Genomic DNA, 25,581 nt, shown 5'->3' with positions numbered 1-25,581 from the left:
TAAAAAAATGATATTTCTAGAAAAATAAATTCCAAACTTTGAAGGACTGGGTAATAGGAGAAAGAAAAATTCTAAGTAATAAAACCAGAATCATTCTTTCCTCGTATTTTAAAAGAAATTAAACAACCAGGAACACAGTGTGCCACAGCACAGTGAAACTTCACTACAATGGAGCTGTCAATTTGTCCACCCATACACAGACAGACAGACAGACAGACAGGCTGCCTTTCTTTACACAGACACTCTGCTTTCAGCGATCCTGTGTTCTGTGTCTTGTTTTTTTCAGATTTGGTGTAATCTAATGGTTTGGGGGTTTGGGATTTTTTTATCTGTGGAAATCATTTCTTCAAACAAAATTATATAAAATCCTGACTTATGAATCTGATGAAGTTGACCAAAAGGAGAACCCTGGGAAGGAAGAAAGAGCCCACGGGGGTATTCCCTTCACTGGGGGTCTCCACAAAGGTCAGTCTGAAGGCCGCTGGCCCAGTCTACTCCATTAATAACAGCAATGGTTAACATTTATGGAGGCTTACAGCACACCATTATCTTACAAAACGCCTTCTGTGCCTGATCTCATTGACTCCTCATAGCAGTTCCATGAAGCTGGTATTACTGACATGTCCTTTCCACTAATGTGAAAAGTGGGCCTTACAAAGGGTAGATAATTTGCCCCACATTACAGAGAAATGACTGAAACCCAGGCACACCACGACACTGTATTATTCAATTATGATTTACTTGAGTCAAGGAGTCACTCAGTAGGCAAGCCACCAGGTGTTCCACAATCGGTTGTTGAGATCTCCTTTCTCCCCTGGACCTTTCACACACACACACGCACCCAGCAGTGAGATGCCAAAGTCTGGCTACTTACAAGGCACAGCATGGCGGTAAAGGTTATCCCTTATGGTCTGCTGGAGCTCATGATCAGGAGACCCCTTCTGGAACCGCTGATTGAGAAAATGTCGCAGGTCCTTGTTCAGCCTTCCTCCTGCAGGAAATACATAAAATAGACATACCACATCAACAACAGGGCCTCCTAGAAAAGGAGTAGCCAAGAACCGAGTGCGAGAAAGCCACAGGATGCAGTTCTAGCCTGCCACCCCTAGTCATTAGGAGGATGTACTTTAGATTTTCCTCTGCGAGGGTAAAGTCAAGAAGGAATGTCATAAAGATAAAACAGCACTGGCAATGCATTAATTTGGAGCTCCTATCTCACATCATACTAGAAGGCCAAAATATCAAAGTGTTTAACATAGGCTATTACATTTAAATATGTGCCATCGACACTTGTAGACCCTATTACTAGAAGCGTAAATTACTGAAACCTTAAAGAAGACAATCCAGCAATAATCATCAAATTATAAAATGTTCATTGACCAGGGATTTGATTGGTAGGAATTTACTCTACAGGTATACTTGTAATCTCCTCAAATTTCCATGAGCATTTACTATAGTTTTTTAACTTTTTTTAATTTTTATTTTTTGAAATGGAGTCTCACTCTGTCACCTAGGCTAGAGTGCAGTGGCACGACCTCAGCTCACTGATTCAAGTGAGCTGCTTCCCAGATTCAAGCGATTCTCCTGACTCGGCCTCCTGAGTAGCTGGGGTTACAGGCATCCACCACCACACCCAGCTAATTTTTGTATTATTAGTAGAGACAGGGCTTCACCATGTAGAACAGGCTGGTCTCAAACTCCCGGCCTCAAGTGATCTGCCTGCCTCAGCCTCCCAAAGTGTTGGGATGACAGGTGTGAGTCACTGCACCTGGCCCTAATATAGCTTTTTTTAATGACAGTAAATAAATAAAAACAAAAACCTGGTAACAACCAAAAGGGAGCAATTAAAGCACAATTCATCCATATAACAACTGCTTTGCATAAGCTAGATTTTCATGGGTTGATATTGGGAGAAAATGTGTGGGACTATGCATAATGTCTGATTCCTTTTCTGTAAAAATGAATTTGGAAAAGGAGAGACTGGGTATTAATAGGAGGAATCAGAAGAAAGTTTTAAAAGCAATTTCATTTAGGACAAAGGACTTGAGCTGGGGATAAATACGTAGACTTCACTCTTCATCACACAGACAGACAGACAGACACAGACATAGACACAGACATCTCCCTACCCTGTGTTGCTTTTCAAACACTAAATGTATGTTGCTTTGTTGTTGTTGTTGTTGTTGTTGTTGTTGTTAAAGCATAGTTATCTAAGTGAGTCTGTGTTTATTTCTTTGCAATTGTCTACACTTAACAGAACAAAAGAAAAGCTAAAAATATGATATTATCACAAAAATGTGTCATCGAAAAGAGACACATTTTAAAAAATCATAATCACAAATTACAGTCTACAGGATCAACAGAAGTCTTGTAGATCAACCTAACTAGCATTCACTCTTAATGGAGAAAGATGCCTCAATGACAGCTAAAACTAACTAGGCTGAGACTGTCTTTCCATTTTTAGACAAGATATAAATTAGGTAAGAGCATTTTTAGCCTTAGAGAAACAATGCAGCAACCCAGGAGTCACGTGAGCTATAAAACTCATGTCTTCAAACGATAACTTCCCTATGGTCAAAAAGAGTAAATCATGAGGATGACAGTGATGGTTAAGATGATGGTATTTCCTACCTAGGGCAGGAAACTACTGATCTTTACTTTAACATCACGTTCAATGTAAGATTCTGGCTACACCTGCTCATTTTGAAATAGATAATAAAACCCAGTTTGAGCTATTTTATTTGGTATTATATCTACTGTTTCAAGTGCTCAAAAGGAAAACACACATATTCAAACCAATCTTAAGTCATTCAATCATTCATCAAGTATTTACTGAACGAAGACACCCACATGCCATGCCACATGAACTCACCCCCCAAAAAAAAATCAGCACAAGGTTTGAACAGACAGTTCACAATGGAATATATGTGACTATTAAGCATATAAAAAGATGTTAGACATCCTTAGTCACTAGAGGAAAAATAATAAAATCATAATGAGATCCCATTAAATAACTACTTGAATAACAAAAATTAAAAAGACTGAAAATATCAAGTGTTGGCAAGGTTGTAGAGAAACAGGAACTCAAATATATTGTTTAGCAGGCATACAAAATGGTTCATCCTCTTAGGGAAACAATTTGTCAATATCTTAGAAAGTCATACCTTCAATAGCCAAGTGACCCAACAATTCCACCCTTACTTACATAAGAGAAATGAAAACAAGTCCATAAAAAAAATCTTGCAGATGAATCTTCACAGCAACTTTACTTACAAATAGCCAAAACTTGGAAACAATCCAAATGTCCATCGGAAGGTGAATGAATAAGCAAACTGTGGTATAATCAAGCACTGGGGTGCTATACACCAATTAAAAGAAACTACTAATGCATGCATTAATACTGATGAATCTCAAACACAGAATGTTAAGCAAAAGAAGTCAGATACAAAAGATAAAATATTGCATGATTTTATTCATATACAAAGTTTGGGGATGCACTAAAAAATTTGGAACGGACTAATTTATAGTGAGAGAAAACAGTTTTGTTGTTACAGAGAGCTGAAGGTAAGTAAAAACTAACTGCAAAGGGCATAAGGGAATAAGATCTATGGATCTATGGGTCTTTCCCATTGGGGAAAACAGGGTGAAGGACTTCTATATGATTTCTATACATGCAGGATTCTATACATGGGGCCTCTATATTATTTTTTGTAATATCCTGTGAATATATAATATTTTCAACACCAGTTTTTTAAAATGGGGAGCACAAAGGAAGATTCTGGAGGAGATGCCAATATAATATTTTCTTTTTTTGAGATGGAGCCTCATTTTGTTGCCCAGGCTCGTGTGCAGTGGCACAATCTCAGCTCACCGCAACCTCTGCATCCCAGGCTCAAGCGATTTTCATGCCTCAGCCTTCCGAGTAGCAGGGATTACAGGCATCTTCCACCATGTGTGGCGAGTTTTAATATTTATAGTAGAGATGGGGTTTTACCATGTTGGCCAGGCTGGTCTTGAACTCCACCTTCAAGTGATCTGCCCACCTCGGCGTCCCAAAGTGCTGGGATTACAGGTGTGAGCCACCACTCCTGGCCCCAATATAATATTCTTGATCGAGATTAATAACATGGGTTTATATATTTGTCAAAATTCACAGAACTATATACACAAACAAGTATGTTTTATTATATGTAAGCTATACCAATAAAATCGATTTCAAAAGTTTAAAATACATATAATGATTGGATGATTGGATGAGTTCTAGGTGTGAGTCAATGTTCAGGTTGCATAGTTCTCTCTTTAGAGAGTTGAAGCGAAGGAAAAAGAAAGTAAATCTAGGTAGTTAAGCCAGACGTGCCTACTTCTGAATCCTGGTTCAACTGTTTATCAGCTGGTGAGTCTGAGCACAGGGTTTAATCTCTGAACCTTGCTTTCCTCAACTGTAAAAATAGAACACTGATGTAATATTAGCTCTGTCACAAGATTGTTGTGAGGATTAAATGGGATGATACATTCAGACAGTGCCTGGCAAAAAGAAAGCACTCAGTGAAAGATGGAAATTATAATTGTTATGTTGTTGAATGGATGATTGTTGAGGTGAGGGGCCAAAGAAAGAAAATCAGTCCAAACAGGAACTCTTACTCTTTAAAAAAAAAAAAAAAAAAAATCCATGCAAACAAAATTTATTCTATTGGCTTAGAAATAGCTAGAAACAAAATAAAGACTTATGGAGATTTGGATGAAAGGATATTTCTAATGTTTTTAGAAGTGAATAAAAATCTACTTGTGCTAAAATAGTGTGGACCTATGTAAACTCATTAACAAACATTTAGTGTGTGCTTAATATATTCCAGGCATTGTGCTGGAGCTGAAGTTCAGGAAATGAAATCAACTAGTAAGTCACTGATATGTGATATCTCGACCTGCTAACTCTAGCTTGAGGTATAAGGCGCTCTAGAAATTGAGTTAAAAAATGATGTTTACCAGCAAAATTCCCATTGCCTGCAATGTAGGGTTTTAAATTTCTCTTAGGTGACAAGAGTTCTTGACATTAAAAAGACACTAACAGTTATCATTTGAGCCATGGCAAAGATGTCTATGATATCCAAAATGCTTAAATCAAAAGCAACATTCCAAAGGAGTTTTCAGATACAGTATCTTTTTATCACATATATAACAAAGATTTGTACATACTTATGGATCATATGTGGTAACTATCAAGATAAACCAGGAGTATATAGATTGGAAAGCATTCTATTTTTTTTATTTTTCTGGAGACAGAGTCTCACCCTATCACCCAGGCTGGAGTGCATTGGTGTTATCATGGCTCACAGTAGCCTTGACCTTCCAGGCTCAAGCAATCCTCCAGCCTCAGCTTCCCAAGTAGCTGGGACTACAGGCATGCACCATTATGTCCAGCTATTTTTAAAATTTTTGTAGATACAGGTTCTTGCTATGTTGCCCAGGCTGGTCTTGAACTCCTGGGCTCAAGCAATCCTCCTGTCTCAGCCTCCCAAAGCGCTGGGATTACAAGTGTGAGCCACCGTGCTCCACCTAGAAGGCATTCTTAAGTATAAGCTCTTGGTTTACACCTAAGCTTATACTCAAACTAACCAAGGTAGCTAGGGTTTATGGTCAACAAACTAAAACTCCCCTCTACTGCAGATGTGCAAAAGGACAGGGTTTACTATGCTGCCAGTTAACATTTACTTTGAGTTCCATCACATTTGGACATGAAAAGCCTCAACCTTCACATTTTATTAAAAATACCGTACATTTTGGCATCTAATATCAAATTAATTGCCAGTTATTCAAGGGACATATCTATAAATCGTCTACTAATTTCAAGGGCAGTGAGCCAATAAAATAAGTTGGAAGACAGTTTGTCATAGCATCTTCACTTTCTCTGAAATTCAAGATTTGTTTTGTAAATAGAAAAGAGAATATAGGTCAGAAATACAGTCATACACCATATAGCAAAGTTCCAGTCAAAGCCATATGTACCATGGGTCCAAAATTACAACACTGTATTTTTTCTGTACCTTCTCTCTGTTTGCATATGTTTAGATTCACAAATACTTACCACTATGTTACAAATGCCTACAGTATTCAGGAAAGCAACACGCTGTGCAGATTGTAGCTTAGGAGCAATGGGCTTAAATCTATATAGCATAGGTGTGTGTAGTAGGCTATACCAACTGGGTTTATGTAAGTGCACTCTATGATGTGTGCACGACTAAATCACCTAAGACCACATTTCTCAGAACGTATTCCAGTCATTATGCAACATACAACTATATGTAGAGCTTTTTCCAAGAAAGGGGTTCAGAGCTTAATGTAAGACAATTTTATATCTTAACTGGGGAAAATGGGGCTTAGATGCTCTCTTGATCTGCCATTATTTTATATTTCTGTATCTTATCTCTATACATCTGGAATTCTGTGTCTTTTACATTTACAGCAATATAACTCTGCTTTTTTTCACCCATATGAGTTTACAGAATGTTAATCACGTTTGATGGATGTAATTTTTGTTATTTTAAATGTTGTATAATATTTAATATTAAAATAAACTGAAATATATTTATCCTTCATAGAAAATTAAGCTATTTCTAATATAAACAATGCTGCTATAAAAGTCTCTGTAATGCCTCCCTCCCCCAACTTTTTTTTTTAGCAAATGTGTGGGGTTTTTCTCTTTAGATTATCTAAACCTAAAAGTGGACACAGATATCTTCGATTTATTTTAATATTTTTGAATTCATCCCCAAAATGGTGGTACCAATTTGCCTTTCCATAAATAGTTCTGGCAGTCCTGTTTTCCCACACTTAGGCCAACATATGCTATTGTCACTATCTTTCAGGTCCCCCAAACCACTCCTGACCGGATGATTCACTAAGAAGATTCAGAGGACTCGTTATATAGTTGTACTCATGGCTATGGTTTATTCTAGCAAAAAGATACAAAGTGAAATCAGCAAAGGAAAAAGCCTCACAGAACAAAGTCCAGAGAAAATCGGTGTTAAGTTTCTAAGTGTCCTCTCCAAATCGCATCACATAGGACACATGTACATCCCCCAAAGAAACCATGTGAAAAGCTGCCCACGAGAGAAGCTCCTTAGACACCCAGGGCCCAGGGCTTTTACTGGGAGTTGGTCATGTAAGCAGCCTTTGCCTGGCACAAAATAAATCTCCAGACTCTCGGAAAAAAAAGTATAAATGATAGCATTTGGGCATACAGTCTAGACATAGTGAGTCACTCTTATCGGTTATTAGAATAGAAGAAATTCTCTGAAATGCAAGTTCCCAGATGCCAGCCAAGGGCCACCTTAGCATTCCATCCAGCTGCCACTAACTCTTTTCTGCATATTCCAACTTTATAAATGTTTCCTAATCTACTAAATATAAAATGATATCTTGGTGTTATATTAATTTAAAATTACTGATTACAACTGAGACTGAACATTCTATTATAGTTTTTAAATTGCCTTTTATGTTTTCCTTTCTGTGACTTGCCTGTTCACATTTCTTGTACGTTTTCCTATTAGGTTATCTAGTTATTCTTGATAAAGAGATATTCTTACATATTCTGGATAGGGTTCCTTTAGCACTTACTTATGGTATAAATTTTGCCTGTCATTATTTAAACATAAAATGATCCCCTAATATAACTGAGACGTGTCGCTTCTCCAAATTTTTCTCTCACCTGCTAGAGAGTTTTTGGCCAACTCTTATCAGAAGTATCTTTTCAAGGTGATGGATGATGAGGGGACCCTGCTTGGACTGATCTCTACCTCCTAGGATAGAGATCTGAAAAGGAATGTTGCTCAGTAGAAAGAATCTTTGTGGTCAAGAAACCACATTTCCTGAGGGAACACTTTGCAGTCTTCTTAATGTACCCATCTGTGACCGAGAGGGCAGAATACAATTCCCTGTCTGTATTACATGAGCTCCACAGCTACATCCACATCCAGAAGGTCGAAGAATGGTATTTCATTACAATTAGAATTGACACTGAAATACATTTCAAATTGTCAATGCTGAGGAGAACTTGCATAAGGATTCTGAACTGATCGCACTTTCAGGTGATTCTGCTTTAGCACACAATTTCTTCAAAAAATGATTATAGTTGTAGGAAAAGACCATTTATTAGGGCAACAACAAATGGTTTATACTGCAGTGGAGCTATTACAGCAAAAAAAAAATCCATCAGTTCAGCACTTCAGTTTTATAAAGAATAGGATTTTTTAAACACAAAATTACAAATTGAAAAACAAATTAACTTGTTTTATAGTCACTCGAACTCACAACCCAAAATTCAATTAAGTGACCTTGTCTGAAAAGGATGTTTGCTACTTGTTTTTTCTAATATATTTTCTACAATTTTTTCTTATTGTAAAAGCAATATAAATCACTGGAGAGTTACCCTTTAATGGGTGTGGAGTTTCAGTTGTGGATGCTGAAAAAGTTTTAGAAATGGAAGTTGGTGACGGATACACAACAATGTAAATGTACTTAACGCTACAGAATCACACACTTAAAAAAGGAAAAAACGGTCAACTTTATGTTGTATATATTTAACCACAATAAAAAAGCAATATGAATTCATCACAAGATTTTAAAAATACACAAAAGTACAACAAAGAAAGTTAAAATAACCTGTGACTTCATTTACAGCACAATTAATATTTTGGTATGGTCTCCTCTGTATGCCTACGTACCTATAAACATACATGCGCATTTATAATACACTTATACATTTGGGGAGTTTCATTCACTAATTCAACATGTATTTATTAAGTGCCTAGAGCTAAACACCCTGTGACCCCTGAGGATGCAACAAGGACAACACAGAGCCCCTGAGCAGCAGGGTACATGCCTGCTTTAGGAAGGATGAACAGAGATGACCTCCAGGCAGAGGCCATTGTTAAGGTGAGAACTAAAGAAGGATGAGAGGCTAGCTAGGTCTGCAAAGTGTTGGGGAAAGAATATTCCAGGCAGAGTGAACGGCATGTGCAAAAGTTTTGGAAGTAGGCAAGAGGTTGGTATGCTAGAGAAACAGCATGAAGCTCCAACAGAGGGTGTCTCAGGTTGAGGTTAAAAAGAGAAGCACTAGTGGATAATGAAAAATGTGATATCTATACACCAGGGAATACTACTCAGCCATAAAAAGGAACAAAATAATGTCTTTTGCAGCAACTTAGATGAAGCTGGAGGCCATTATTCTAAGTGAAGCAATGGAAAGCCAAATACCGTATGTTCTCACTTATAAGCAGGAGCTAAGCTATGAGGACAAAAAGACATACAGAGTGATATAATGGACTTTGGGGATGTAGGAAGGGAGATCGAGAGGGGGGTGAGGGATAAAAGACTACACACTGGGTGCCATGTGCACTGCTCGGTGACAGATGCACTAAAATCTCAGAATTCACCACTAAAGAACTCATCCATATAACCAAAAGCCACCTGTACCCCAAATACTATTGAAATTTTTGAAAAGAGAGAGAGAGAAGCAGTGGCCAGACAATTGTGTGCCTTGCAGGCCATGATAAAGAGCTTGCATTTTATTCTACATGTGTAAGAATGCACTGACAGGATTTGAGTCATGGAGGTAGAGGACATGATCTAAATATCGAGGTTTCTTTTGCAGTTGTGTAGTGTGTATGCCCACACAGGGTCATGTGTAGAGGCGAGAGTCAGAAGAAGCCAGTAGAGCTGATCACACAATCCTAAAGTGGCCTGGACTAAGGGAGTGTCTGGGAAGAAGGGCAGAAAGGGGCAGAGAAGAGATGTAATTTAAACCTGGAACTGATACGGTTTGGCGACATGATGGAGGAAGACACCACATGCAATGGAGTCAAAAAGGAAACCAATGTTTGTGCTTAACTAGTAATGAACAGCTTTAAGTGGAATACAGATATCTATTAGGTATCTATTAAGTATAGGATGTGTGGGATCATGCCACATATGTGGATTTATATCTACATTTTCTAACAATAATTCATAAGCATTTGCAATATTAGTGTTCAAAAATATACTTTTAAGGGCTATGTAGTATTTTATCTCATCAATTCATCACAACGTATTTAACCTATTATCAATTAGTAGGCATAAAAATTGTTTCTACTTTGATTATCCTCCTTGCACAAAATCGATCTGCGTACTTCTGATTATTTTCTTGAGATCTTTGAAGTGGAGATATTGGAACAAAAAGCACAAAAATGTTTAAGGTCCTTGATACAAATTCCCTCCAGAAACATCGTTATTAGCTTTCCTTTATCCAGTTTTATCTTAAATGGCTCCAAAATACGTACATAAACTCAGGGCAATATTATGAGTTTCATGTTAATAGACATTTGCGGCTGGATGCGGTGGCTCATGCCTGTAACCCCAGCACTTTGGGAGGCTGAGGTGGGTGGATCACAGAAGGTCACATGAGGTCAGCAGTTTAAGACCAGCCTGGCCACCATGGTGAAACCCCACCTCTACCAAAAATACAAAAATATTAGACAGGCTTGGTGGCAGGCTCCTCTAATCCCAGCTACTTGGGAGACTAAGGCAGGAGAATCGCTCGAACCCGGGAGGCAGAGGTTGCAGTGAGCCAAGATTATGCCATAATGCTGTAATAAAAAACTTTAAACATAAAATTTGCTGAAAGTTCCTAGAAGTAGAATTACTAGATCGATGAGTATATTATTTTAAAGGTTCTTGATAAATACTCACAAAATGCTTTATATAAAGGTTATGGCAGTTTCTACCAAATCTGGAAGACATTCAACATAACTCACCTGACAATTACAGTGTCAAAATGAGAATAACTTTTCACATTTTACTTATGGTTTTTAAAAATTTTTCTACCAATAATTTGAACAGATGTCAACAATGTATTAAAGAGACTACACAATGGTAAAACTGTTCCCTTCATTTTGAGAAACTACTTGTTCCAGTAAGAAAATTAATTTGGAGAATGGCTTAGTGAGAAATAATGAATGACTGTCATGATCATATTTATTCAACTAAAAAAACAAAAACTCTCACATCTAAAAAAATACACAAATAAAGAACATTCAGCGGGCCTGTCTTTATACAATTACTTCCAACCTCCCTTCTCTAAACATTCAATTGGTCTAGGTCAGGGGTCAGCAAAATATTTCCATAAAAAGCTAAGATAACAACTATTTTCCAGCCTTCATAGTGCATATGAACTCTATCCTGCTGCTCAATTCTGCTTCTGTAGTGTGAAAGCAGCCAGTGACAACATGTACATGAAGTTGTTTTTCAATGAAAGTTTATTTACAGAAAGAGGCAGTAGATTTGCCCCTTGGGCCACAGTTTGCTAAATCCTGGTCTAGATGCTGGTTCTGCCTCTCCAGGTAAGGAATTCTCCTTAAGTAATTGTTGGGGTAGAGTTCAAGCAATACTTGGTGTGGAGGTGGAGGGTGTTCATTGTCTCCCAGGTTAGTCTAAGCCAGTGGTTCTCTAAGTATGGTCCCGTGAGACTGGCAGCAGTAGCAATACCCAGAAACTTACATGAAATAAAAATGACTGGTCTCTACCCCAGGACTTGATAGAATTAGAAATTCTAGGGGTGGAGGGTCAGCAATCTGTGTTTTAACAAGCCTTCCAGATGATTCTAATATCTGCTAAGATTTGTAGACCAATGGTCTGAGCCACACCAAAAGCCCCCTAATGGAATATGGGGAGCTAGGCTTTATTTCTCATAGCAGGTCCTCATCTCTCGCTAATCTCAAGTGCTGCCACCCAACTATGGGGCTGCCAATAATAGGCACACACCACACATGACTACAGACAGTGGGTACCTCATCACACATGCAGAGATGGAAGCTATTCCCCGAGTGGTACAAAGACTATTGTTTTTTAAGTCATGTTTCTATAAAAGTTAAAAAATATAAATAAAAAAGAAACGTGTGGTGAGTGTGATGTGAGAGAGAGGCTGCGAGACAGATTTATGTATGCTGATGAAGCTCAAGAAGCTACTATTTACATTTAACTCCCCGCATGAGCAAGCATGAAACATTTTGCTAGCACTTCAGGAAATTCGCTTTATTATCATTTTCTGCCTGCCTTCCCTGTTCTTTTCTCTTGGTGAATCTTTTTATTATAAATTTCATCCCACAGTGAGAAAAAATTTGAATTAAGCATGGAAAGAAAAGCAAGCTTAGGTTTAAATTCTATCATCTTGATTTTTTCATTATTTACAGCCTTTGGTGGTTCTTGTATTTATTCCAGTTAAACTAAGATAGTGGAATAACATCTGTTCAGAAAAAAATAAACAAAGGATTTATATACAAAAAGCAGAAAGACAATGTTCCCCTATTGGTAAAGTAATATAGCTGATGTGAGCTTATGGCATGCCCTCATAAACAGCTACATGGCCTCACCAAAAGCTGAAATCAAGTGTCTCTACATTCAGAATGCTGAGTGGACTCTAAAGACACAGGTGTCTGTGCCCTTCAAGAATACTCCAAATTCTTGAAAAGATACTCTATTAGAATTCTAACTGGACCAACTGGACTCGAGATGACAGTGAACATTTATTACGCACTTTCAATGAGCCAGATAGCGGTACTAAGCAATAACTGTATAATCCTTACTCCCACCCACTGATATTGCTAGTCTCATTTTACAGAAGCATAAACTGAGGCTCAGAAGCTGCCCCATGACCCAGGTAGCAACCTATGGAGGAGACGCAACTCAAATCCGGGGGAGTATGACTGTCTGTGTTCTTGACCAGAGAGGTCTAGGTTCACAATCAGAATGATGATAAAGACAAACCAGGAAGCACCAGCATAGAAAATAAAAGCAAAAAACCAACACATATTCTTTCTATATTTAAGTTCTTGAACTTGCAAAGGTTTTTAAGACAATTTCTGCTTCTGGAAAGTCTCCCAAAAGCATAGTTGGTGTTGTGGAAATTTGTTGATATGATCAATGTCCCCACAGAGTGTGTTTCTTTCAGTAGTATATGGTTAAGAGAGCTGAACTTCAAGCGAGGCTTGATTAGTTCAGATCCAGGCCCCAAATTCACCAGCTTGCCTGGGGCATGTTGCTGAACTTCTCTGAGCCTCAGTTCCCTAATCGATCAGGTAGGGATAATAATAGTATCTGCTCAAAAGGGCTGTGCAGCTTCATGAGATCATGCACTAATCCAATATCTAGTATAATACATAGTAAGTGTGCAGTAAATTGTTACTTTTACCAAGGCTCATAACAATGCAGTATGTAAGCTTGACTAGATCTGGAATTAAGAAAAATAAAAACAACAAAGATGTTTATGGCTCAGCTAAGGGAATGTTGACTATGAACTCAAAGTTTGATGATGTTACTGAATGAATGTTGATAAGTGACAATTGCATCATGGCTTGTAGGAAAATGTCATCATTTTGTGGTAATTTTTGCTTATTTGGGGATGAGGTATCATGATATCTACACCCTAAACTCAGGTAACTTAGCAAAGTGGAACAGGTGTAAATATGGACAGATGGGACTGGTGTAGCAAGAGATGTTAACAGCTGGTGAATCCTGGTGATGGGAGTATATATTTTGTTGTTTTTTCAACACAAGTGTGGGTTTGGAAACTTTCAAAATAAAAAAGTAAGATAAAATATATATATATTTTTGAGACAGGCTGGAGTATAAAGGTGTGGTCTCGGCTCTCTACAACCTCCATCTCCGAGGTCCAGGCGATTCTCCCATCTCAGCCTCCCAAGTAGCTGGGACTACAGGCGTGTGCCACCACACCCAGCTAATTTTTGTATTTTTAGTAGAGATGGCCATGTTGGCCAGGGTGGTCTCAAATTCCTAACCTCATGATCCTCCCGCCTCGGCCTCCCAAAGTGCTGGGATTACAGGTGTGAGCCACTGTACCCAGCCAATAATTATTTTAAAAAGCAGTTACAGTCATAAGGACACTGTAAAACATCTATGTGAATCCAATATAAAAACCAAAGACTGACTTTCCTTCTAAACTGCCACATCATAAAGTTGTCCAAATGGCCCTCTCAATGCCTACCATATGAAGAAACCAAGAGAGTGACATCTGAATGGCACAGGCTTCCAGAGAACACTCAGCCAAGGCATATAAGCAGGTTAGTTTCCATGAACCAGCACCCACGGGTAAAGCCTTGTACTCTAGGGCTTTAGGAATCTGCTAACAGGTAAGCATGTTTTAAATGTTTTTATGCAAATATAACTGAGATCCCATTGGTATTCCACAGCCTCGACCATTCATAGTAATTAACACAAATGTTCTCCTACCTTCCCAGCCTTACCCCAATTTATAAACAGACAGGAATAGAAATCTGGATTGCAAACCGTATTATACTATGATCTTACGTCATTCATGCAACAGTTGGCTGGGGCCAGAGTTCTAGGCACTCTGACCTACATTGGGAAATCTCATTCAGACTGTTACAGTATAGTACGTCACTTCAATTTCTACTGGACTGTGAGAGCAGACACCACCGTGATACACACATCATTTGATGGGTCTGAGAAAAGTGACACAATTTCCCATCAACAGAGCATCTTTGAGTCTATTCTTTGCATAGCACCTTTCTTTAAATAGTATCAAAATCAGAAACAAAAGAGAGAGTCACAAGTAATCGCCATGGTCCTGGGCAGAGGGACGGATTGGGGTAAGGGAGGAGAGGGGACACCTATTTTATGTAAATGTGGTTGTGTACAAGTTCTAGACTTATTTCATATGTTGCCAACCCACTAAGTTAAATATTCTTAAATCATTAAGACTCATCTCTCTGATTGACCACAGCTCTCATTTTTCAAGAGTGTTGTGTATAGTGCGCTTGTTTAAAAAATATTTAGGGGGGAGAGTTCTAGGCTGATCATCAGATATTGCTAATCTCCATAATTCCATAAACGATTATAATTTTCACACTCCACTATTTTCATTCCGTCTCACTGTAGTCTTCCAGCTGCTATTCAAAAGTGATTATAAATAATGGGGCTATAAAAGCCATTCAGTAATTAGGACACTCACTGGCCATATGCCAACCTCGACAATGGAAGGTGATTTATGTAAGACAACCCTATCACATCTGCCATCCTGGTTTCCCCTCTGACAGGCTCACTGGTCACATATTAACATTGCCCTTAATGATCATTTTTTTCTTGACTAGAGAGCAAACTGGCAACCCAAAGTGCTACAGTTTTTTTTTTTTTAACTATGTTTATAAGGGAAAACATACACACACACACACACACACACACACACACACACACACACACACAAAATAAGCTATTTTCTATCTTGTCATTTAACATATCCAGAGAAAGGAGAGAAGTCACAGAATGAAGTAAACTGGATCAGGTCAAGATCCTATTTGCCATCAAATAGGAAAGACCTCAACTAATTCCAAGCACAAAAACAAAAAACTTCAGATCTAGCCAACCAAATCTTATCCCCTCAACACAAAGGCTTCAATATACACAAGTTTAAGCCCATTGCAGGTTTTGCCTAGAGTTTCTCAAAAGGAGTACCACTGTCATCTTGAGCAGGACAATTCTTTGTCTGCAGATTTGTTCCATGAAACTCTGGACATTCAGCATCCCCATTCTTGGCAGCTCCAAACTAAATGCATGGTGTATTCTCTAGTTACTGTGACCAACCTAGTGTGACAGTTCCACCCTGGGGATGGGGAAACATACAGTAATTGGGGATAGTGATACTTAAGTGCCCCTTTATACATATGTGGAATCTTCTTTCTTATTTTTCTTTTAGAACAAAGAGCATATTAAGAAAGGTATGTTTTTAGGCTGAATGGTGGTTTAAGCGCCCTCAATCGCCGGAGAACCGAACAGACAGATCCGCCAGCCACAGGGATCAAAGGATCAACCGACGCTTGCTCAAAACCGAAAGGATTAAGCCAAATTATGGAGTGGTGCATGGTCAGGAATGGGATGGAGGATCCAGACCCTGCAGTCAAGACTCTGGTGATCCTCATCACTTATCTAATTAACAAATAAAGAACTTTTTTGAAAAGGAAAGAAAGAAGGAAAGAAGAGAGGAAGGAAAGAGAAAAAAGGAAGAAGAAGAAAGAAGAAGAAGAAGAAAGAAAAGAAAGAAAGAAGAAAGAAAGAAGGAGGAGGAGAGGAGGAGGAGGAGAGGAAAAGAATCATACAAAGGCTCTCTCAGGATAATTCAGTTAATTAAGATTGATATATACATACATATATTTCATATTTCTTCGCCTAGGAGCTGCTATCTGAAATTAACAGGAGTTCGTCCTTTCAGTTAAAACCTTAAAGCTCACTCAATTCTCCCATAATTCTCAAGAGGGAGTCTGTTCTCTTACCTTACATTTTATTGTCACAGCTCACATCCCCTCCACCCCAACCCTGAGAGTTTCCTATGAGGACTGAGATCCACCTAGCCTAGAATAGAGTCTCTTGGCCTACAGGAGGAGCTGGCATAGACTATGTGACTGATCGAGTGAATGAAGGATGATACTAATTAAAATGACACAAGCAGTGGCTAAAGCAGAACTAGGCAGACGTAGGTTCCCATCCTGACTTTACCATCTGCTGCCTCTGTGTGTTCTTGGTCAAGTTACTTAACCACTCTGGGTCTCCATTTCCTCATCAGAAAAATGGGGACAAGAATAGCATCTACCGGGGCCGGGCGCGGTGGCTCACGCCTGTAATCCTAGCACTTTGGGAGGCCGAGACGGGCGGATCACGAGGTCAGAAGATCGAGACCATCCTGGCTAAACAGTGAAACCCCATGTCTACTAAAAATACAAAAAATTAGCCGGGTACGGTGGTGGGCGCCTGTAGTCCCAGCTACACCGGAGGCTGAGGCAGGAGAATGGCGTGAACCCGGGAGGTAGAGCTTGCAGTGAGCCGAGATTGCACCACTGCACTCCAGCCTGGGCGACAGAGCGAGACTCCATCTCAAAAAAAAAAACAAAAGAATAGCATCTACCTGACAGGGCTGTCATGAGGACAGGAAGGAAGCTAAAGAGTTCACAGAAATTCAACATTGTTGTATGTTTACTCACAACAAGGGTTGAAGCAGTCAAATTCTCTTAGCTTCCTCTCCAAATATATTGCTTATATACTGACATATTTACCCGAATCCTAAAATAACATTTTAAAACTGCAAGGAAGATGCCAAGTGCACCAATAAATCCAACTAATGAGTGTTCCTATTAGGGAAGCAAGTCCCTGACACGTTATAGTTCCCAAAACACAGAAGGAGATCAAACGTTTGTCAGTGGAACAAACTGCAACAGGTCCACACTTCAGCCTTTGGGAACTGTGACACCTTCTTTTTTGTAGCTCGATTCCCCAGTCCTTATGAGAAAGAAAATTATCTTTACACATTCACATGACTTTAAATAAATTTTGCAATGCCCTTTGAGAGCAACCCACACCCTTGGAGATACCAAACCACAACTGAGAATTTTTGCTTTCTAATAAGCCTATATCAAAAAATAAAAAGTAGTTGATGGTGACTGAGAGCTATACTAAGAACCTGAAGGAATTCAGTTCACTAAGCTTCCCCACATTGCTCTAACAGCAAAAGCACAGAGCTGCTGTCTCCTGGTGTCCTGCAATGTTCTAATGACAAAGCATCAGCCAGGCTTACTCAGAATGGAAGTGGCAACCGAATGTTGTTACCTCTAAGACAGGGATGTAAACTTCAATGAACACTGAAATCACCTGGGGCATGTCTAAAATGGCACCAGTGCCTAGGCCCCCACTTCAGACCAATTCAGAATCTATAGGGAAGGACTAGGCGTCATTATTTTTTCTCTAATCTTCACTAGTAATTCCAATGTGTGGCCAGGGTTCCAAGCCTACCCTACTTCTCGGATTGTGAATTCACAGTAGATTCACTAATTGTCAAAATACACACACAGAATCTTCTGTTGATGCAGCATCCTGTATAATCTCCTAAGATGAAGTGCCCTTAGCTTCAAAGAAGAAATATAAGACTCTGAACCAGGTGCACAGAGTGGGATGGGAGTGAAGAACATCAATGAGATATAAGGAAGTGGAAAAATTCTAACACCCTCTTAGACTCACAGCCCTGGGAATTTAAATTGTGTTTCTGCCTGCCCTGACTAGGGAAGAAAACTCAAATTAGCTGGGTAGAAATTTCATCTAAAAGAATCAGGAGACTCCAAGTGGCCTGTACTTTGATGTCTCTCACTGTGGCTCAGCCACACTTTTCTCTTTCACACCAATTCCTGAGAAAAGTCATCAGTAACTGATATGTAGTTTGAAGAACAGACATCAAATACAAAGGATGGGTTAGGGGCCCAAGGTTTCTGCCAGGCTGTGATCGATGACAAAGAGCAAGGTGAGAAAGGGCCTGCTGGGATCACAAATGCAGGGCTTTCCCACACTAAAATCATAATAATGATGTTTTAAAAGTTGCACAGGCTGACTTCTGAAGCTTCACAAAGCACCAACACATTTAGAAAGCGCTGGAAAAGATGAAAGAACAAATAGAAGGCTCCCCAAAATTAAACACAACTCAACATGACTGCTGTGAGCTGGGTGATTATCTCGTTGATGGATTCTACACTCCAGCTAATACTGAACCATGTGCTACCTCAAAAGGTTTCTTCAAGCACCAGCACCAATGAATGCTTGCAGCCACTCCCATATCTTGATCAAGCCCTTCAGTGCTCATAAGAACAATCAATTTTCTTTAACGAGACATTATTCTGCCACTGGTCAAAGATGCTATGACCATCAAACCTTCTATCCAAAAGAGTCTAAGGGAATGAAAAGCCTTTGAGAATTTTACATCGGCAAACCAAAAATACTTAAGTCTAGTGGAAAACCATCTTCTTCAACCAGATACCAAAATTTTGAATAAAGTGTTTTTATAATGACTTAGCTAGACGTCCGCCCTATCTATAACCTTGATATGTAAGCTCTATTTATACATACTAAGTCATACTGGTATCTCAAAAGTTCAAGCAAAATCAAATCATGAAAGTAAATCGGTTACGTTTTCTATCCTTTTTCTTGATAAAAAGAAGTCTAGCTTAACATTTGCTTTTCTCCCCATAATTAGAAAGATTCTGGAAAGAGAAAATGTAGTCAAACAGGCTTAAGCAGAAAATAGCTTTTTTAAAAAGTGCCTTATATAAAAGAATAACAATTCAAGAATAAAGCTCCATCTCTCATTGCATAGGTATTACCTGCCTGGAAATTAAATCATACTTAGTGCTTTCTCTAGAAAAGACTTCTGTTCCAAAATGAGGGTCTAATGTTTTGAGTGGTGCAAGCCAAATCAGCTTGAAGAAACAGAAGGCTCTGCTAAGCTTTAGCAGAACAAGCCCTAACATAATATGCCAGAGAACACGTTTGACAAAACAGAAGTAGAAAAATATTTTCAAAATCAGTTCTTGGCTTAAATATAGCATTTGGCACCTCCAATAAACACAGAGGAGAAGATCTAACTTGGTAGCATCATGTGACTTTCTGAACTGCAGCAGACCAGATGGTGGGGTGAGTTATTCATTTCTCAGCTCCTCACCCACTTTGCCCTTCCATTAGTGACTTCACAGTTCAGGGTCCCTTAGAAGAGCTGGCAATAAAAGAACTGGATAAATACACAGAACTAGTTTTCTTAGTACTTATTATTCTACTTTAAAACCATGTTACTAGCAAACACCTCATGCCAACTCAACAGCTCTTATTAGTAAGTGTTCTGGATTATACAGTCAAGTCAATGTCTCACCTGCTATCTATGAAACATATAAAGAAGGTGACACTTCCTCTTCTGTAAAGATAGGGCAGACATACATTTCCCTATTCATCCCACTAAGTACAACTATAGGCTTTGGATCTAGGAAATTAAGAAGATGTCTGAAATGTAAAGAGAAAAAGGCAGACCAACTAGGAACCTGGGGACAAACCTCAACATGGTGATGAGTTTCATGGGTTTTCTTTATGTCTCATACATCCCAGAATCAGAGCTGAAGAACCCAGGAATGGGTAAAACCCAATTGGGATGAAGGAAAACAACAATAACAACAACAACAACAACAAAGCTCGCTCTCCCTAGCTAAAGAATTAGGGAAGAACAAGGGAAACTGGCAATAAAGAAAACTGTTAGACAATAACTGCTCTACTTCAGCCAAATACCACAGAAAAAGACTGTAGTTCCACCACCACCCAAGCATCAAAGACTGAAGAGGGAACTTAGAATTCTACCCTTTTCAGGCTGTACTGGGGTCCCCCAATCTCTGCTCCTCATTCTGGAGTACTGTCAAAGAAGACTGAGTAAAGATAGAATCTTCGACCCCATGGGTGGAATCTCTTCTCCCCACATCCCCTCTTCCTCATCCCCTCTTAGTCATCTTTGGAGACCCCAAAGGAATTCAGCACTTCTGCCTCACATAGCAGTAATATGAAGTCACTCCTCCCATTGAGTGTCAAAGGAAGAAGAGAAGTGGGAAACCTAGGCTTCTACCCACACTGGACTGTAACAAGGTCTCATACCTGCTTCCCCTAAAAAAGTGGTGTCAAACAAAACAATCTAAAACAGAAGGTTTAAGTAAGATTCAGAGTCTCATAACATAATATCCAAAATGTCCAGATTTTAATTGAAAATCACTCATCATACGAAGAATCAAAAAAAATCTCAACCTGAATGAAAAAGGCAAGATGACAAAGATATTAGAATTATCTGACAAGGATTTTAAAACAGTCATCCTAAAAATGATTCAAGGATCAATTATGAACACACTCGAAACAAAAAAGTATAAAATCTCTGCAAAAAAATAAAAATTAAAAAAACCCCAGAAGACATAGCAGAGCAGGAAGCTAAGACAAGCAGATTTCTTGAGCTCAGGAGGTGGAGGCTAGAGTGAGCAGTGATCGCGCCACTGCACTCCACCTGAGTGACAGACTAAGCCCCGTTCCAAAGAAAAGAAGAAGAAATAAAGATAAATAGAAATTTTAGAACTATAAATTATAACCAATGAAATAAAAAGTTCAGTTGATAGGCTCGACAAGAAAATGGAGGAGACAGTAGAAAAAAAGTAGTCAATTTTCAGGTAGGGTGTTAAAAATCAAAGGCTGTGCACAGTGGCTCATGCCTGTAATCCCAGCACTTTGGGAGGCTGAGGCAGATGGAACACTTGAGGCCAGGAGTTCAAGACCAGCGTGGCCAACTTGGTGAAACTCCATCTCTACCAAAAATAGAAAAATTAGGCGGGCATGGTGGTACACACCTATAATTCCAGCTATTCAGGAGGCTGAGGCAGGAGAATCACTTGAATTCGGGAAGCGGACGTTGCAGTGAGCCGAGATTGCACCAGTACACTTCAGCCTGGGTGACAAAGTAAATAAGACTCCATCTCCAAAATAAATAAATAAATAGGAAAAAAGAAAAAAATCCACACTAAAATATACAAATTTTTGAGAACTGAAGGAAAGAAAAAAAATATTGAAAGCAGTGCAATAATACCTCACATAGAAAAAATAGAGTGACAGTGAATTTTTCATCAGAAACCACAGAAACCTAATAGAAAAGGGTACAACATTTTTCAAGTCCTAGAAGAAAAGAACTGTCAGCCCAGAATTCTATATCCAGTAAAAATATTCTTCAGGATGTAGGGGAAATCAAGAGATTCTCAGATAACAAAAAATTAATAGACTTTGTTGACAGTAAACCTATCCTAAAAAGACGACTAAAGAAGTCCTCTGAAATGAGGTTATAAAAGTAAGAATTTTAGGACAAAAAGAGGGAAAAAAAACAATGAAAAGAGTAAAAATATGGGCAAATACATTTCTCTTCCCCCACTGAGTTTTCTAAATTAGGTTTGAAGCTCAACTATCTGATGTAGCTCGAAGAGTAGTACATGGAGGAAATATTTCAGACAGTGATATTATACACAAGGATGTAAAGAAAGGTAAGGTTTCAGCAATTCAGCCAAACTGGTAAAATGACCATTCTACATATAGATATTTTATATACTTTCAAGTTTTTTTTTTTTTTTTTTTTGAGACGGAGTCTCGCTCTGTCGCCCAGGCTGGAGTGCAGTGGCCGGATCTCAGCTCACTGCAAGCTCTGCCTCCCGGGCAGAGCTTCTCCTGCCTCAGCTTCCCGAGTAGCTGGGACTACAGGCGCCTGCCACCTCACCTAGCTAGTGTTTTGTATTTTTTAGTAGAGACAGGGTTTCACCGTGTTAGCCAGGATGGTCTCGATCTCCTGACCTCGTGATCCGCCCGTCTCGGCCTCCCAAAGTGCTGGGATTACAGGTTTGAGCCACAAGTATATCTATTTTTATAGGTCTTTTAGTATTATATATAATGTAACACGTACAGCAATACTAAAAAGGCTAAAAAGAGATATACTCAAAAACATTATAGATAGATCAAAATAGAATGCTAATAAATGCTCAACCCACAGGAAGAAGAAAAAAAATAAATGAACAAGACAGAATACATGAAAAATAAAAAATAAAAAGACAGACTTTTTAAGCCTTAACATGTCCATAAGTACATGAAGTGTAAATCACCTAAACACACTAATTAAAAGACAGAGGTTAGCAGAGTAAATTTAAAAACATAACCCAACTATATTATGCTAACAAGAAACTTGCTTCAAATATAACACTATGGGCATGGTAAAAGTGAAAGGATAGAAAAAATATGCAAACATTAATGAAAATAAAATATAAATGCTATGTTAATATCAGACAAGGTGGACTTCACAACAAGGAACAACATAGACAGGGAGAGACATTATGTAATGACAAAAGGGTCAAACCACCAAGAAAACATAGCAATCCTAAATGCATGTGCACTAAACAAGAGAGCTGCAAAATACATAATGCAATAACTGATAGAACAGAAAGGAGAAACGAACAAATCAATAATTGTTGTTAAGAGACTAACATCTTTTTCTGTCTTTTTCTCTCTCAATAAATGGTAGAATTAGATAGAAAATTTCCAAGACGAAGAAAAAATTAACATCTTCAAACAAGAGGATCTAAAAGCCATTTACAGGACAATCTACCGAGCAATGGCAAAATGCACATTTTTTTCAAGTGCCTACAGAACATATACTAAGATTGGTCATGTTGTGTGTGATAAAACAAATCTCAACAAATGTTAAGTGTCAAAAATATACAGAATGTGTTCTCTAAATACAAGAGAACCAAACCAGAAAGCAATAAAAGAAAAATAGGAGGAAAACCTCCAAATGCTTAGAAACTAACACTTGTTAAAACAAAACTCATGGATCAAAGAGAAGATCTCAAGAGAAATTTTAAAAACACATTGAAATAAAAATACAACATGTCAAAATTGTACAATTACAGGTAAAGCAGTGCTAAGGGGAAAATTTACAGGGATCACATTAGAAAAGAAGATTCAAATCAATAATCTCTGTTATCACCTCAAGAACCCACAAAAACATGGGCAAAATTAACCCAAACAAGGAGAAAAGAGGAAATAATAAGAAAAAGAGAACAAATCAATGAAAGTAAAAACAGAAAAACAGTAAAGAAAAATCAGTGAAACAAAGAGATGATTCTTTGAAAAGATCAAACAACTGATAAACTTCTAGCAAGACTGACAACAGAGAAAAATCGACCTAAGACACAAACTGCCAATAATATGAAGCAAATAAGGGATATCACTAAAGACCTTGCATACATCAAAAGATAAAGGAATATTATGAACAAATCTACAAACATACATTTGACAACTGAGATGAAATGGAGTTTGAAAAACAGAAACTACCACTACTCATCCCATGTAAAATACATAATTTGGACACTCTGAAAGCTGTTAGGCAAATTGAAGGGAAAACAAGATTTCCCAATTTATTTTATGAACCTAGTATTACTCTGATACTAAAATCAAAGACAGTACCAACAACAACAACAAACTGTGGACCAGTATCTCCCACAAACCTACATGTAAGCATTCTAAAAAAACAAACTAACTAACAAAAAACATCTCAAAAACTGAATCCAGCAATACATAAAAAGAATATACACTATGACCAAGTGGGTTTATTCCAGGGATGCAAGGTTGGTTCAATATCTGAAAATCAATTACTATAACCTACAATATTAATATGTTAAAGAAGAGAAACCACATGATCATATCAACTGATTCAGAAGTATTTGATAAAATTCAACACTCTTTTATGGCAAAAACTTTAAGAAAACTATGAACATGCAAGTTCCATTCTTTATGTGAAATTAAAAAAGAAAAGAAAGAAAACTACAAATAGAGATAGCTTGCTGGTAAAGAATACTCAAAACCCTACATCTGACATAACAATTAATGGTGAAAAATGGAATACTTTTCCCCCTCAGACTGGGACAGCACAAGGCTCTCACCACTGTTGTTCAATAAGAGCTAGAAGTTCTGGCCAAAGTGCTGGCAAAAAAGCCAGAAAAGTAAATAAAAGGCATACAAATCAGAAAGGCGGAAATAAAACTGTCTTGTTATTCTTGCAAATATCATGATTATCTACATAGAAAATCCCAAGGAATCTGTTTTAAAAACAAAAACCTCCTAGAACCAATAAGTGAATTTAGAAAAGTCACAGGATACCAGATATACATCTGAAAATGAATGTATCTCTCTCTCTCTTTTTTTTTTTCTTTTTTGAAACTGTCACCCAGGCTGAAGTGCAGTGGCACTATCATGGCTCACTGAAGCCTTGACCTTTTGGGCTCAAGCAATCCTCCCACCTCAGCTTCCCAAGTAACTAGTACTACAGGCTGTGTGTGTGTGTGTTTGTGTGTGTGTACACAGAAAGGGTCTCATTATGTTGCCCAAGCTGTTCACTAACTCCTGGACTCAAGGGATCTTCCTGCCTCAGCCTCCTAAAGTGCTGGAATTACAGGTGTGAGTCACTGCACCTGGCCTTAATGAATGTATGCCTATATATTAGCAATGAACACAATGAAATCAAAATAAAAATATAACGTCATTTACAGTTGCTCAAAAAAGTTAGAACATTTAGGTATAAATCTAACAAATTCAGGACTTGTTTACCGAAAACTAGAAAACAGTGATGAAATTAAGATCCCCTAAATAAATGGTGACGATATACCATAATCAAGGATTGAAAGAGTTGCCACAGTAAATATAGTTTAATTCTCTTCAAACTGCTAGGTTGAATGTAATTCCTGTCAAAATCCCATGAATGTTTTTTGTCGATATAGACAAAATTACTCTAAAATTCATATGAAAGGCAAACAAACTGGCATAGTAAAAAGATTTTGAAAATCAAGAATAAAGGCAAGATCAGCTTACTTGATTTTACAACTTAATATATAGCTACAGTATTTAACAGTACATAGTATTGATGGGGATGCAGACACACAGATTAATGGGTCAGAATCCAGAATTCAGAAATAGATTCATTCAAATATGCCCAACTGATTTTTCATGAAGATACAAAAGCAATTGAGTGGAGAAAGGATAACCTTTTCAACAAATGATACTGAAACAATTGAACATTCGTGGCCAAAAGAGGACGAATGTTGACTTAAACCTCACATCTTACACAAAAATTAACCCAAAATGCATGGTGGACTTAAATAT

At 38.1% G+C, this 25,581-nt stretch overlaps 1 protein-coding gene across 23 annotated transcripts in view; it reads right to left on the bottom strand.

Annotated features, from left to right (window-relative positions):
* Positions 1 to 25,581, bottom strand: part of MAGI1 (membrane associated guanylate kinase, WW and PDZ domain containing 1) — a 677,304-nt gene that overhangs the window by 263,761 nt on the left and 387,962 nt on the right. For all 23 annotated transcript variants that reach the window (XM_017955299.2, XM_017955302.2, XM_017955304.2 and 20 more), the window contains exon 2: positions 875 to 991. In XM_017955299.2, coding sequence (XP_017810788.2) covers positions 875 to 991 — 117 coding nt within the window. The remainder of the gene's footprint in view (positions 1 to 874; positions 992 to 25,581) is intronic.

This window comes from Papio anubis, chromosome 2 (assembly GCF_008728515.1).
Source record: "Papio anubis isolate 15944 chromosome 2, Panubis1.0, whole genome shotgun sequence".
Lineage (NCBI taxonomy): Eukaryota > Metazoa > Chordata > Mammalia > Primates > Cercopithecidae > Papio > Papio anubis.
This window is presented reverse-complemented; position numbering and strand designations above follow the sequence as displayed.